Source organism: Heptranchias perlo, chromosome 9, assembly GCF_035084215.1.
Source record: "Heptranchias perlo isolate sHepPer1 chromosome 9, sHepPer1.hap1, whole genome shotgun sequence".
NCBI lineage: Eukaryota > Metazoa > Chordata > Chondrichthyes > Hexanchiformes > Hexanchidae > Heptranchias > Heptranchias perlo.
The window spans coordinates 7113336-7130101 of record NC_090333.1 but is presented as its reverse complement, the minus strand read 5'-3'; the positions used below and the strand labels follow the sequence as shown (position 1 = coordinate 7130101).

General features: G+C 43.0%; 1 protein-coding gene across 1 annotated transcript; it reads left to right on the top strand.

Moving 5' to 3' along the window:
* Positions 1–245: 245 nt before the first annotated feature.
* On the top strand, positions 246–16466 carry LOC137325631 (di-N-acetylchitobiase-like). The gene is made up of 8 exons (XM_067990896.1): positions 246–377; positions 4895–5033; positions 8729–8937; positions 10437–10608; positions 10697–10794; positions 11955–12116; positions 14684–14865; positions 16388–16466. Exons 1-8 carry the CDS (start codon positions 246–248, stop codon positions 16464–16466), a joined length of 1173 nt encoding a protein of 390 aa, XP_067846997.1.
* Positions 16467–16766: the final 300 nt, after the last annotated feature.

Sequence of the window (16766 nt, the reverse complement as noted above, 5' to 3'; positions counted from 1 at the left end):
AGTTTCTCTGTTTGCTGTTGGCCAAGATTTGGAGGAAGGGGGAGAAGAGAACGTCCCTTTAAATGTTGCATTTCAGAGTATGAAGATTGTTTCAACATTTCACTATTGCCACATCCACCAACACAGAGAGAGAGAGAGAGAGAGACTCAGGAGGTGTCATCATCAGTCACATCCGGGTGGATGTAAATAAATGATCTTGCTGCATCTGGTGGATCTTCATATCGGGCAGAGCTCAGGCGGAGAGGATGCGCTGGAGTTTGGAATTGGCGCAGGCCCTGGTCGTGCTCGTGCTGTGGGTCTGCTGCGGCTCCGGGACCGGCTGCCCGTGTTCGGATCGGGCTCTGTGCGAACCCGTGACCGTGGAGCATGAGTTCGAGGTGGGTGTTCGGGGGCCGGGGGTGGGTGTTCGGGGGCCGGGGGTGGGTGTTCGGGGGCCGGGGGTGGGTGTTCGGGGGCCGGGGGTGGGTGTTCGGGGGCTGGGGGATGGTGTTTGGGGGCCGAGGGTGGGTGTTCGTGGGTCGTGGGTGGATGTTCTGAACAGTCTGAGGGGTGTGGGTCGGGGTGAGGGACAGGTGGAGCTATTGGGATGGGGGTAGTGGGGGGGGGGGGAAATGTCCGATTATTGTTGAAATGCAAAGTGTATCATATTATAATCCGTATGTTAAAGTGTTAATATTGGTATAGTTACAGTTTGTATAAAATAGGACAAACAGTAGTATTGAGCAGTGCAAAGATATTTTAACAAGTGCAGCTTCCATAAAATGTGTTTTTAAATATATTTCTGCAATGTGCAGAGTCTTAAATGATGTGTGATCTAACTCCTGCAGTGTGTCTGTCTAATACCATGGTTAAGGTCACCGGTTTGTGGTTTTCACAGAATATTGAAAATCCTGGAATCTCATGCAATAAAAATGACATTTTTCACTCATTGTAAAACTGGGACCTTGGCCACGATTAAATTGAATACAACGTAACAGATCTTTAAAAAATAAATTGGTTGCAAAATGACTCTGTAACTGCTGACTGTATTGATGAGGTCAGTATTTACTTCAGAGCAATGTTACTAAGTGGGCAGTGTGGCAGCAACAAGAGCACCACCAATATAACCTGCAGGCTCGATGTGTTCATTCTGCTTTTATCCCACTTCCCCCACCTTCCCACAAACAAAACATTCTTCTGACAGATGGGTGGGATAAAAGTTTCCTCTGCCTGTTGGTTCCAAGAATGAATAAACTTGAATTTATGGAGCACCTCATGTCCTCAGGATGTCCCAAAGAACTTCACATGAAATGAATTACTTTTTGAAGTGTTGTCGGCAAACTCAACAGCAATTTTTAAAAATTAGTTCATGGGATGTGGGCGTCGCTGGCAAGGCCAGCATTTATTGCCCATCCCTAATTGCCCTTGAGAAGGTGGTGGTGAGCCGCCTTTTTGAACCGCTGCAGTCCGTGTGGTGAAGGTTCTCCCACAGTGCTGTTAGGTAAGGAGTTCCATGATTTTGACAAGCGACGATGAAGGAACGTTGATATATTTCCAAGTTGAGATGGTGTGTGACTTGGAGGGGAACGTGCATATGGTGTTGTTCCGATGTGCCTGCTGCCCTTGTCCTTCGAGTTGGTAGAGTTTGCGGGTTTGTGTGGCGCTGTCGAAGAAGCCTTGGTGAGTTGCGACAATGCATCCCATGGATGGGACACACTGCAGCCACTGTGCTCCGGTGGTGAAGGGATTGAATGTTTCAGGTGGTGGATGGGGTAGCAATCAAGCGGGCTGCTTTGTCCTGGATGGTGTGGATTTCTTGAGTCTTGTTGGAGCTGCACTCATCCAGGCAAGTGGAGAGTATTCCATCACACTCTCCTGACTCGTGCCTTGTAGATGGTGGAAAGGCTTTGGGGAGTCAGGAGGTGAGTCAGTCGCCACAGAATACCCAGCCTCTGACTTGCTCTTGTAGCCACAGAATTTATATGGCTGGTCCAGTTAAGTTTCTGGTCAATGGTGACCTCCAGGATGTTGATGATAATGTCGTTGAATATCAAGGGGAGGTGGTTAGACTCTCTCACATTGGAAATGGACATTGCCTGGCACTTGGCGTGAATGTTACTTGCCACTTATCAGCCCAAACCTGGATGTTGTCCAGGTCATGTTACATACGGGCACGGACTGCTTCATTATTTGAGGGGTTGCGAATGGAACTGAATACTGTGCAATATTCAGTGAAAATCCCCATTTCTGACCTTATGATGGAGGGAAGGTCATTGATGAAGCAGCTGAAGATGGTTGGGCCTTGGACACTGCCCTGAGGAACTCCTGCAGCAATGTCTTGGGGCTGAGATGATTGGCCTCCAACAAGCACTACCATCTTCCTTTGTGCTAGGTATGACTCCAGCCACTGGAGAGTTTTTCCCCTGATTCCCATTGACTTCAATTTTACTCGGGCTCCTTGGTGCAACACTCGGTCAAATACTGCCTTGATTTCAAGGGCTGTCACTCTCACCTCACCTCTGGAATTCAGCTCTTTTGTCCATGTTTGGACCTAGGCTGTAATGAGGTCTGGAGGCGGGAACCAAACTGAGCATCGGTGAGCAGGTTATTGGTGAGTAAGTGTCGTTTGATAGCATTGTCGATGTCACCTTCCATCACTTTGCTAATGATTGAGAGTAGACTGCTGGGGCAGTAATTGGCCGGATTGGATTTGTCCTGCTTTTTGTAGACAGGACATACCTGAGCAATTTTCCACATTGTTGGATAGATGCCAGTGTTGTTGCTGCACTGGAACAGTTTGGCTGGAGGCATTGCTAGTCCTGGAGCACGAATCAGCACTACAGTCGGGATGTTGTCGGGGCCCATAACTTGGCACTTCTTGCTGAAGATGGTTGCAAACACATCAGCCTTGTTTAGCACTTACGTGCTGGACTCTGCCATCATTGAGGATGAGCATCTATACAGAGCCTCCTCCACACCGTTAGTTGTTTCATTGTCCACCACCATTCACGACTGGGTGTGGCAAGACTGCAGAGCTTTGATCTGATCCGTTGGTTGTGGAATCATTTTGCTCTGTGTATAGCATGTTGCTTCCGCTGTTTAGCATGCATGTCGTCCTGTGTTGTAGCTTCACCTGGTTGGCACCTCATTTTTTGGTACGCCTGGTGCTGCTCCTGGCATGCTCTTCTGCACTCCTCAATCAACCAGGGTTGATCCCCTGGCATGTTGGTAATGGTAGAGAGAGGAATATGCCGGGCTATGAGGTTACAGATTGTGCTGGAAAACAATTCTGCTGATATGTGCAGAGCAAGGTCCCACAAACAGCAAGTTGCATGAATGAACAGTTAATGTGTTTCTGCTGATGTTGGTTGAGAGAAAAGTGTTGGCCAGGACACCAAGAGAACTCCCTGCTCTTCAATATTGCCAGCGGTCTATTAGATCCCCTTTAACATCTCATCCAAAAGACAACCCCTCCAACAATGCAGCACTCTCTCATTACTGCACAAAACTGCCAGCTTGGATGATGCATGTTTGACAGTCTCAGTCCAAATCAAAGGGCCCAAATCACAAAACTGTGATGAACTAAACTGCAGCACTAAACAGGCAGTCTCATTTGAGAACACAGGATGGTTGGTGTGAGAAACGGAAAAATGTCACACTGGTGCAGTATGGGCTGTTTCTCTTTCGAGGGAACTATATTCTGATCTCGTCTTGCTGGTCTCATGGTAGAAATGCTTGATTTGACACCAGGTACCTTAAATGGAAAAGTTTTAAAACTGTAACTCTAAAGTTGCTTGTAATATGAGTTTATTTAGTTTAAGTTGTCCTTTTGAAGTGTATTGAGCACCAACACTTGGAATGGAGTATTGGGATGTGAGCTCCTTTTCCTCATGTTGTTCAGTTCCTCTCACCTGCACTATTGTGGAGATGGAAGTTCTGAGAGGTTGTTTCTCTTTAGCATATTCTTTTCTCTGGTGGCTGCATTTAGATCGACAATGGTGGTAACCTGAGAATCAGTTCACCAGCCGTTCCTTACCCCGTAACCTGGGGAAATGATAATGGGCCAAATTTTACTCTAACAGGGCATCTCACGGTGCTTGCCGTTACTTGGACCTGCCCTTGCACGTTTTTGAGTGGCAAGTTGCTGAAAGTGCGAACTGATAACGGGGCAGCGAGTGAAACAGGGCATTTGGGAGCTGAGTGAACAGGGCAAGAAACAGGGTATCTCCTTAACCAATGAGATTGAAGGATTGTGAAATTAACAGCGCAAGGATTGAGAAGGAAGTGTAAATTAGAGTGGGCGAATTCAATGTCAAATCAGGTACAGAAAGAGAAATAAAGAGAGGAAAAGAAAGATTGGATTAAAAGAGAGAGAAAAAAGTGAGTGAAAGGGGAAGTAAAAAAAAGTTTGAATTTTAAATTTCCATTTTTAAATCTCCAACAGCAATTAAATCCTGAAGGAATGAGACTCCACTCTTGTAATAGTTAATTGTCAGTGCCAGAGATTTTGATTGCCGATAATGAACACATTCACCGTCGTTAAAAAGGTACTTAGACTGGAATGGAAAAGACGTAACTTTCCATGGCGAGTTCAGTTTGAATCTCCTGCGCAAATACATGAACTTTACGTCGTTCAATGAATTTTAACGGTGAGCAAGATAGCGAGATGCTGTTTTCATGAAGCTAACAGCGGAGCAGCCCAACTCGGTCAGCAACTTGTGGATGTTTGAGTTTAACTGCGTATCTGCCCCTCGCCTGAAGTTGCTGTACCATTTACACATAAATAAAACGAGCGCCATTAGCCTCACCGTTATTTTGTCAACAAAATCTGGGCCATTGATTGTGAAAATATATATTTTTAAATGGCAGTTTTCTGCCCTTCATTACTGCAATTGACTGCTTTATTTTGTACTAGGTCTTTGTCTTTGATGTTGGAGGAAAAGATTGGAAGTATTATGACTGGTCTAAGGTTACGACTATTGCAGCCTTTGGACCTTACGATCCTGACCTTTTGTGTTATGCTCATGCGAATCAAGTTCGAGTTGTCCTGAGAGGTAAATAATTTTATCACAGAAAAAACAAATGTCCTTCTGTCTTCCAATGCAAGCTGTATTATTGAAAACCACATAAAAGGACATTCAGTGCACAGCCTTGAATTGCGACCTTACAGTGCTGAAATTCCTCTACAGCTCCTGCACAACTCGAGCTAATAATTCCACATTCCATCTATAATATATTAAAATCTTACATCCACACACACACCTCCTGTCTACAAAACCTTACTTTCTATTGTCAAGTTTTTCACACTTTTGTGGCAACTTTTTCCATTTATAAATTCCTCTGTCCACATTTATAATGATGTGGAGATGCCGGTGATGGACTGGGGTTGACAATTGTAAACAATTTTACAACACCAAGTTATAGTCCAGCAATTTTATTTGAAATTACACATTTATAATGGGAACTGTCTCCGTAAACTTGATGCGCTGTAATTACATCCTCCCCACCAGTGGTGGCACTGTAGCACCTCTGTTTTGCATCTTTCAGCTCAAAATGCTATTTGAATAAAAATTATAATTGATCAAAGTATTATATTAAAAATTAGGACAAAATTCATGATTTCACAATGGGGACTGAGTTACATCTGAACACCCTGGTGGAATTATCCCCCACACTCCAATCCTGCTTCGTCTGAATACTACACAAGTCTGGACTCTCTTTGTCCATTGCCATGGGAGATTGACTGGTGATGTATTTTTATTCTACTTTTCACCTCCCAAACTTGCTGGATTCGTGAGCACTGAGCGGGAGTCTTCTGATCTAGGAGTAGGGGAGGGGAAGAATTCTGAGGAGGGAGATTGTGGGATCCAGCAAGGACTCAGGAGATGGTCAGGGATTGCTGGGATCTGGCAGTATTGGGGAGATGAGGGAATGGAGGGTCTAACATGTCTTGTTGGGGAGGAGTGGGTTCTAATGGAATGGGACCCAAACTGCTATTGACATCTTTGGAAGCATCAGTCCCTCACCCCTCACATGTTCCTGCAAGTTAGGTGCCCGAACCACCGCTTCCCTCATCGTCGCCCTATTCCGATCTTCTGTACTTGCCTTGAGCATTTAAGCAGAAATGCTTGGTTAAGAAAGCCTTAAAAAGCGCAAGCAAATCACTGGGGTTCATTTCTAGAGGAAAATAATTCACAGCAGAGAAGTTATGTTAATCTTGTATAGGTCCTTGGTTAGAAAACACTGAGAGGACTGTGCACAGTTCTGGACTCCATATTACAAAAAGATACAGAAGTACTGGAGAAAGTGCAAAAAGGATTTACAAGGATGATATCAGAACTGAGAGAGTATAACTATCAGGAAAGACTGAACAGGCTGGGGCTCTTTTCTCTGGAAAAGAGAAGGCTGGGACGTGATCTGATAGAGGTATTTAAAATTATGAATGGGTTCGATCGGGCATATGGAGAGAAGAATTGGCAAGATGTAACGAGTGCCACAGGAATCAGTGTCCTAGTACATGAATCACAAAAAGTTAGTATGCAGGTACAGCAAGTGATTAGGAAGGCAAATGGAATATTGTCATTTATTGCAAGGGGAATGGAATCTTAAAGTAGAGATGTTTTGCTCCAGTTGTGCAGGGCATTGGTGAGACCACATCTGGAATACTGTGTGCAGTTTTGGTCTTCTTATTTAAGAAAGGACATAATTGCTTTGGAGGTAGTTCAGAGAAGGTTCACTCAACTGATTCCTCAGAAGAGGGGGTATCTTGAGAGAAAAGGTTGAACAAGTTGGGCCTGTATGCACTGGAGTTTAGAAGAACGAGAGGTTATCATATTGAAACATACAAGGTCCTGAGGGGACGAGAAGGGGTAGATGATGAGAGGATGTTTCCCTTTGTGGGAGAAACTAGAACTAGTGGCCACCAGTTAAAAAATTATGGGTCTCCCATTTAAGACGGAAATGAGGAGGAATTCTTTCTCTCACAGGGTCGTGAGTCTGTGGAACTCCCTTGCCAGAGAACGGTGGAGGCAGGGTCATTGAATATTTCTAAGGCTGAGTGCGATAGATTCCTGATTAACAAGGGAGTCAAAGGTTGTAGTAGGTAGACAGGTAAGTAGGGTTGAGGTCACAATCAGATCAATCATCACCTTACCAAATAGCAGAGCAGGCTCGAGGGGCTGAATGGCCGACTCCAGCTCTCGTATGTTCATATGTTCGTATTTTTCCATTTGTGGGCGAGTCCAAAACTAGAGGTAATCCAAATCAATAAGATAGTCACAAATAAATCCAAAAGGGAATTCAGGAAAAACTTCTTTCGTAAGTGAGTGGAAAGAATGTGGAACTTGCTACCACATGGAGTGGCTGATGCAAATGACATAGATGCATTTAAGGGGAAGCTGCAGAAGTATATGAGGGAGAAGGATATGTCCAGGCTTTGGAGACAGGCTGAGGCCTTCAAATAAAAACTTCACTTGTCTTTAAAGTCTTTGCTTCAAGCAAAGACACGAAAAGACACAAAAGAAAATTAGTTGGATAAATTTAAACATGTTATTGTGAAATGTCATTTTTTGAATTTGTATTTTATTTTAGAAACTCTTATTTTATAAATTAAATATTGCAGTTACTGAGGAAAAACATGGTCCATGAAAAACAGTTTCAGCTGCAGGCAGAGAAATCTGTTCCACACCATCACTTGGTAGCCGTAGTGTGGAACTGCATAACCACAGGCCACATTATGGGCAAAATCCTATTATAAAGGAGACAGGACGGGCGTCACTGGATGGGAACACAATTAAAATAGAAAAACAAAAGACACTGTTGACACAGAACTTTTGAATAGAAAGATGACAGGACATACTGTTTTTAACAACCTATAAATAGATAGGTGGAACTTTTATTCCCTGGCACAGCAGCAGTCTGCCACTGATGCCAGGATTTAGAATGAAGAATGCAGTTTAATGAAAGCCCGACCCAATTGTGTCCAGAGCCCAGCACACACGCTCCATTCTTCCGACTCTGGGCTAATGAGATTTCTCCTCTTCCACCATCAATGGCAGAACCTTCAGCTGTTACTGTCTTGAACTCCAGATTCTTCTTCTTCAACCTCTTTGTCTTGCTATTTCTCTTCCTATCTTCGAAAGCCTCATCAAAACCTACCTGTTTGATTGTGCCTTTGGTCACTTCCCTCAAGTGTCAGCTTAGCTCAGTGGTAGCACTGTGTCTCTCCTCCTGGGTCAGAAGGTTTTGGGTTTACTCCAGGACTTGACACATAAGTGCAGTACTGAGGGAATGCTGCATTGCCAGAGGTGCTGTGTTTCAGATGAGACCTTAAACAAAGGCTCCACCTGCCTGTTCAAGTGGATGTAAAAGACCCCATTGGCACAATTCAAAGAACAGGGAGTTCTCCTGGTGTCCTGGACAACATTCATCCCTCAACCGACATCACCAAAACAGATTAACTGGCCATTTATCTAATTTCCTGTTTGTGGGGCCTTTCTGGGCACAAATTAACTATCACATCTGCTTGCAAAGCAACAGTGATTACGCTTCAAAAATAATTAATTGGCTATGAAGCATTTAAGGAGATCCTGAGGATGTGTCAGGCACTATGTCAATGCAAATTCGAGCTAAATCTCCCTCTACTACTTCCGACTTGATGTTGGCAGTTCTGTCCTGCAAAGTTTCTTGGGACACAATGTTGTACGAAACATGCTCTATAATTGGAAGTTGTTTCTTCACCCTTCACCAGGAGTTTTTATACTATGGAACATTGTATTCAGACAACGCCGAGCAAATTGGATCGATGAGCAATTGCAGTTGGCAAAAAGGCAATTTATGGATGGAATCAATTTGGATGTGAACATTGCTGCTGGAAATCCATCTGTCGGCTATTTCTTCATGCCTCAACTGGTTTCTGAAACCATGGGTGTGTTCCACCGTGAAATACCTGGGTCTCAGGTGAAGGAGCCATTTTTTTCATTAAATGGGGATAAGCAATTTACTTTCTACTTAATTATGAAGGAAGATTGATATTTTTCTGGATAAGTGAATTGAAATCATGATTTTTCGCTGCTGTTTATCAGTGCATCATCTTGTTACAAAGCTGCTTTGACAATTGCTGAGGTTAGAAATTTGAGATTGAATCAGTTTAAGCTGGATATGCAGCAAACTTGATGCTGCATCACTTGTAGCCCAGAATGATACAAGTGACTTGAGTTCCAGCTTCCATGCATGGGATGGTTCGAACTGTAATTTTCACATAGGTTCTCAGAAGGTTACAGCACAGTAGGAGGCCATTTGGCCCAGCGTGCCTGTTCTGGCTCTTTGAAAGAGCTAACTAATTAATCCCACTCCCCTGTTCTTTCCCAACGGCCCTGGAATTTTTTGCCCTTCAATTATTTATCCAATTCCATTTTGAAAGTTACTATTGAATCTGCTTCCACCACCCTTTCTGGTTTTGCATTCCAGATCATAACAACTCTCTGTGTAAAAAAAATTCTCCTCATCTCCCCTCTCATTCTTTTGCCAATCTCCTTAAACCTGTGTCCTCTGGCTATCAACCCTCCTGCCACTGGGAACATTTTCTCCTTATTTACTCCATCAAAACCCTTCTTCAAAGGAAGAAAAACTTGTCCCACAGTTCATATCCAATGAGTTACTTTGAAATAAAGGGACTATTAAGGAGGCAAAAAAAGAAATCACTCGCTGCATTTTTATTGGGTAAAGTTTGAAGCAGACTTTTACTGCTGAGAAGTTTGCACATAACGGACTTTGATAACTCAGATTACAGTGATATAATTCTTGACCTGAGGCTCCCGAATGCCTTCTTGTTCAGGCAGTGACTACATGAGCCATGCAAATCCTGGTTCGTGCTGAGTTATCTGATTTCAGCTGGGATGTTGGAGGGCACAATTTACGCCGAGTGCCACTGGGTCGGGGAAGGTCAAATGAACCATCTGATCATTATCTGGAAACCTCCCACTGGAAGTGTGACCGTGCAGATGGCCACCAATTGGGTTAGTCCCCCCACCCATGTTAAAATTGCCTGCCAGCACTCAATGTCTGGCCTCACATAAAAGAACTTTGGCCAATTTGACTCGGTATTGGAGTGTGGCTGGCCCTTTTGGGACTACAATTTGGTCACAACTTAATGCCTTTTGGAGAGGAGGAGAGAAAATTGATGGAAAATTGGAGGAAGAAGGTGAGTGAGCAGTGGGGAATTGAACCTGATTAATATTTGATAACCGAGGATCCTATTAATTCTAACTCACTATTTGCCCCAACTTTATCCTGTTCCTTTTTATACAGTCATGAACACTGTCGAACTCCTAACCTGTTAAATTCACAGTTCCCATGGACCATGTGCGAGTGCATATAAAAACCATATAACTACTAGTGATATCCAACATAAGGTATGAGATGAAACTAACTTCTTCTTGTTACTCTTTGGCCCTTAGGTCACATTTAACGTGCCTTGGTCTCCAGACTGCATTGATGGCCGATGCTATGACTTTTTGAGAATTGCAAATTCCTGTGACTTTTTATTTGTGATGTCCTATGATATGCAGAGTCAAATGTGGGACAATTGCTTTGCAAAGGCAAATGCTCCCTATTACCAGACTTTATCAGGTATGTACAATAAGACCATCTGGTTCAGGGTCTACCTGCCCGATATCAATGTGAATCTAAGACCCTCATTATTATTTTCCCCATTTAGGTTACTCCGCTTATATCAATCTGGGAATTGATTCCAGAAAGCTCGTGCTGGGAGTTCCATGGTATGGTTATGACTATCCTTGCACACAGTTTTTTGAGGTAAGGTTTTGTCATTATCTGGCTTTCAGTAATCCGAATTATTTAGAATAGACTATTGTAAACCATTCCAAAAGAGCCAGAGGTGATCTGGGGAAACATTTTTTTTACGCAGCGAGTTGTTATGATCTGGAATGCACTGCCTGAAAGGGTGGTGGAAGCAGATTTAATATTCACTTTCAAAAGGGAATTGGATAAATACTTGAGGGGAAAAATTTACAGGGCGATGGGGAAAGAGCAGAGGAATGGGACTGATTGGATAGTTCTTGTGACGAGCCAGCACAGGCATCATGGGCCGAATGACCTCCTCCCTTGCTGTACTTACTATGATACTATGATGTTATGATTGTCTTGTTGCTGTGCAATATATCCCATTGATTCACTGTTCTGGAGAAATTATTTGTTTGCAGTGCTTGCTCTCTGGGCTTACCTTATCTGTGCTATTTAACATTTTATTCCACTGAGGCCTCCCCTTAACTGCATTCTTCTAGGTTGTAAATCTTAAGCTTCTCGAATCTTTTCTCAAAGCTCATCCTTTTAACACAAGGAATCATAAGAACATAGGAACAGGAGGAGGCCATTCAGCCTCTCAAGCTGTTCCGCCATTCAATTAGATCATGTCTGATCTGTATCTTCATTCCATCTACACACCTTGGTTCCATAACCCTTAATACCCTTCCCGAACAAAAATCTATCAATTTCAGTTTTGAAGTTTTCAATTGACCGAGCCTCAACAGCTTTTTGGGGGAGAGAATTCCAGATTTCCACGGCCCTTTTCGTGAAGAAGTGCTTCCTGACATCACCCCTGAACAGCCTTGCTCTAATTTTCAGGTTATGTCCCCTTGTTCTGGACTCTCCCACCAGAGGAAATACTTTCTCTCTATCTACCCTATCAACTGCTTTGATCATCTTAAACACGTCAATTACATCACTCCGTAATTTTCTATATTCAGTCTTGTTGCTGTCTATTTGAAATTACAACCTTGTCCTTGTCTATAAATGTACTATTTAATTTTATATATTTCAGTGAGAGACCCTCCTGTCCAAATTGTAAAACTTATTTTTCTCTAATTGTTCCTCTTTACACTTAGAGATCAGTCATGTTGTTACTGCATTTTTGAAGTTACCAAAGTAACTATATTTTCATCCTTTTGTATTTTCAGACTGGTAGGTGTGTATTGGAAAAGATTCCTTTCCGAGGTGCCCCTTGCAGTAATGCAGCTGGACGTCAGGTCCCATACAAAGAGATCGCAGAGCATGTGCACAAATCAATTACTGGCAGATATTGGGATGATGAGCAGAAAGTCCCGTCTTATATCTACATGGTAAGACTGTCAATCAAAACACAATGGAGAGTTGTGCATTGTCCATTCTTTGCAGAATGCAAACCTTGCAGTATTTCATGATTCAATATTCCAAGAAAATGGGAGTTGACAGACAAAGCACCAAACCCAGTTCCGTTTGTTAAGACATTGTGTATGACCAGTTGCAAAAAATGAGATGAGCTGTGGTCTTTTCAAATCGATCACTTTACACAACCCATATTGACCCTCCTGTGAAAATTAGCGATTGTTTGGTTTGTGAAATGTGTGCCCCTGTCTCCCATTTGATGATCAATTTAGCACAAAAGATTGACGGGAGCGTACCCTGTACATAAGAAAACTGCACAGTAGCAAATACCACACACTCTTGATCTACTGCATTCTAATGTCCTTCAGGGAAGGAAACCTGCCGTCCTTACCCGGTCTGGCCTATATGTGACTCCAGACCCACAGCAATGTGGTTGATTCTTAATTGCCCTCTGAAATGGCCTAGCAAACCACTCAGTTGTAAAATCCAGATACGAAAAGTCATAATAAGAATAAAACCGGATGGACCACCCGGCATCGGACCACTAGGCACCGGACACGACAACGGCAAACCAAGCCCAGTCGACCCTGCAAAGTCCTCCTCACTCACATCTGGGGACTTGTGCCAAAATTGGGAGCGCTGTCCCTCAGACTAGTCAAGCAACAGCCTGACACAGCCATACTCACAGATCTTTCAACCAACTTCCCAGACTCTTCCATCACCATCCCTGGGTATGTCCTGTCTTCATCAATGACCTTCCCTCCATCATAAGGTCAGAAATGGGGATGTTCGCTGATGATTGCACAGTGTTCAGTTCCATTCGCAACCCCTCAAATAATGAAGCAGTCTGATCCCGCACGCAGCAAGACCTGGACAACATCCAGGCTTGGGCTCATAAGTGGCAAGTAACATTCGCGCCAGATAAGTGACAGGCAATGCCCATCTCCAACAAGAGAGGGTCCAACCACCTCCCCTTGACATTCAACGGCATTACCATCACCAAATCCCCCACCATCAACATCCTGGGGGTCACCATTGACCAGAAACTTAACTGGACCAGCCATATAAATACTGTGGCTACGAGAGCAGGTCAGAGGCTGGGTATTCTGTGGCGAGTGACTCACCTCCTGACTCTCCAAAGCCTTTCCACCATCTACAAGGCACAAGTCAGGAGTGTGATGGAATACTCTCCACTTGCTTGGATGAGTGCAGCTCCAACAACGCTCAGGAAGCTCGACACCATCCAAGATAAAGCAGCCGCTTGATTGGTTCCACCACCCTAAACATTCACTCCCTTCACCACCGGCGCACAGTGGCTGCAGTGCGTATTATCCACAGGATGCACTGCAGCAACTCGCCAAGGCTTCTTCGACAGCACCTCCCAAACCCGCGACCTCTACCATCTCGAAGGACAAGAGCAGCAGGCACATGGAAACAACACCACCTGTATGTTCCCTTCCAAGTCACATACCATCCCAACTTGGAAATATATCGCCGTTCCTTCATCGTCGCTGGGTCAAAATCCTGGAACTCCCTTCCTAACAACACTGTGGGAGAACCGTCACCACACGGACTGCAGCAGTTCAAGAAGGCGGCTCACCACCACCTTCTCAAGGGCAATGAGGGATGGGCAATAAATGCCGGCCTCGCCAGCGACGCCCACATCCCATGAACGAATAAAAAAAAATACCTAGTCACATGTCTAATTGACATTGGCCAAGTCTTGCTGAGATACTTGATGCACTGCAGTCAAACGCTGTGATGCTTGAGCTTTCAGCAGTAACATTGAAATCATGTTTTCCACCTTTCGATTGCAATATTTTGTTACTTTGAGCAATTTGAAAAGATTATTTTGAAATGATAGAATGTTCCACATTGAGTTAAATCAGACCTTGGATAATTCGATTTATTTTTTTAAATCATTTTCTCTGGAGGCCCATGCTAACTCTGACTTGCAAGTCATCTATCTCTTTCTATTTCCCCCAAATCATTTTTTTCCCAATCAAACACCATAATCTTTTGACTTGTTGCATCCGAATTGACATCTGGGCTGTTCATGTGGATTTTTCTAAGTTGCTGTACTGAGGGAGTGCTGCACTGTCGGAGGTGCCGTCCTTCAGATGACACGTTAAACTGAGGTCCCGTCTGTGCTTTCAATGTGTGCCTTATGTTCATATGTTGCACAGCATCCAGATGAGTTAATTGGTTTGGGTGTTAAAAAAGATAGACTTGGAGCTGCTCCTGCTCCGTTCCCGTTACTTGTGTGGACGTGCAGCGGAAAACCGCGTTTGTGCACGGAAATGGAGTTTCTGCCGACGGTCAGGGGACGGAGTGGGAGAAGCCCTGAGGAAATTGCCGGCCGTTGCCGTAAGTCCCTAATTTTTGAGTTTGTTTTGCTCATTTGTCATTGTGCATTTTCTCATCGTACATTTCAGTCCATTCTGTCTTCTGCTGATGAAGATTTTCAGCATAGTGTCTCGAACTGAGCATTGACCCAAACCCCTCGCTCCTATCTGTGTAACTCTTCATTTTTTTATGGCAGGTTAATAATACATTTCATGAGGTCTGGTATGACGATCCACAGAGCATTTCAATTAAGTCAGCGATCATGAAGAAATTGAGACTCCGTGGCATAGGCATGTGGAATGGAAATATGCTGAACTACAGTGATGATCATTTCATAGTAAAGCAAACTGAAGACATGTGGAATGCTCTTTGCCCTTTGTGAGGAAAACGGCGACGTTGAACCATCTCATCTTAACAGAATGTAATCATTTAATTTTGCAAGTAAACTCAGCAAAAAGTGAGCTAGCTTCCAACATGAGAAATTAAAGATAACGCAGATCTAGGGAACAGATTTAACATTTTGTCGAGCTAACGAATTTCTATTCAATGAAAAGAAAATGTACGAATACAATTTGTACTACAAGATCTGGTCACTTCAGGCATCTCAAGTTGTTTACAAAATGCATCAAATCTGTATTGACTTTCATAATGCTTAATGATAGTGCAGGTTAAAACATCTTGCCGCTAATTATTTACAATTCAGAAAACAAGTCAGCTTTCCCGTTGGGTAATAATCCAATTCTGATATGCACACGCGTGTTGTCTGTTTTATGCACATCTTAATTCTTGACAATGATTTTGATGATTTTATTTTGATTGGTTATCATTTTGAACCGAGATAACTTTAATTTTCAACTTTCCTCCATTAAGGGGGGGTGAACGGACCAGATAATAGTATCCTGTGTACTGCTAGTATTTTTATTTAATTGTAATATTACAAGACAATGTAACTATTTGAATTTTATTCCACCTGAGTGCTTTACAATTGTCTATTCTTGAAAAGCAATTTAAATTTTTACGGGAACACGTATTTCACAAAATAAAATGTGATATTTCCAAAGTAAGTGTTTCAGTTGTGTTGCTCCAGGAAAGTGGGGATTGTGTAAATATAAAACAGTTGTGGTACCGGTTAAAAAAATTCCCCTCAAGTCTAATCTTGGCACATATATTTAGTAGTCCTTAGTTAATCACTTGCCCTCCCCGTTGCCAACATGTGAAACTCAGTGTTGGGGGGAGGGAGGTCTGTGTCCCATTTTATCTTTATTTACTTTGTAATATTACCCAGCAAGAATTGTCCTGCTCTTTATTCCTGACACAGTTTTCTTCTTTCACAATATTGTTTGACGAACTCTGTGCGTGAGATTATGGTCTAACCATCTCATAGATGAAAATGATGAGACAAAGAAGGCAATAAAATTGGTGCTGCATTGAATAATACGTAAGTAAGACCATACTTGATCTTCAATATCTTTAACTGATTTCTCGAGGTAAAGTGATCGTTTCGTCGAACAGGAAGCAAAGTTGTCAGAATGGGGGACGGCGAATCAGTCCACTGATCTAATCTTTCCATGTTAGCAGACTGGAGCCCGCTGGCAATTGTACCAATGGGCACAGGAACCAGTTTAGAGCAGGCACTGAATTGACAATGCAGAGAGCTGTCAGGGATATCACACTGCTCAATAGGACCCGTGAGCATCATTAAAGCTGAAAGAGCTGGAAACATTACTTCATCTTATCAAGTTAATCATGGGCTGGGTGAGAAAAGGACACTTTTTTTCTTTTCCCTTTTTTTCTTGAGAATGATAAGGCAAGTTCTTTCCTTTCTTTGCTTTCCTCTTTTTTCTTTTTCGATCTTTTCTCTTTTTCTTTTCTGTTCTCCTTTTTCTTTTCTTTCTTCTAGTTTCCGTTATCCTGTGCTCTCGAGCATTTCCAGCTCTTTCAATAGGATTTGTACGTTTGCTATCAAACAAAAGCATTGAAGCAATTCCGACCCAAAATGGAATAAGACTCTTAGTTAATGGTGTAGAAAGACCTCTGAACCAGCAAGTTCCAAGTCCAAGTGATGAGTGGCCTTTCCACTCCTAAAGGGATATTGGTGACAGATTTACATTTCAGTAACCTCTTCACATTCCTGCAAACCTGTTAACTTGCCTATTCTGCATTACTTATCAGGTAACAAGCAATAAAGACTTCAGATCCTGAATTTCTTCTTTTACTTACTTTAGGATAAATGTTCGTATCATTTTAGAGTGGTGAATTGCACAAATAGAGTCATTTCT

Coding starts and splice junctions, on each gene's coding strand:
- LOC137325631 (XM_067990896.1), top strand. CDS start 246: ATGCGCTGGAGTTTGGAATTGGCGCAGGCCCTGGTCGTGCTCGTGCTG. Junction 10,609..10,696: donor CTATTACCAGACTTTATCAG/GTATGTACAATA, acceptor TTCCCCATTTAG/GTTACTCCGCTTATATCAAT. Junction 12,117..14,683: donor TCCCGTCTTATATCTACATG/GTAAGACTGTCA, acceptor TTTTTATGGCAG/GTTAATAATACATTTCATGA.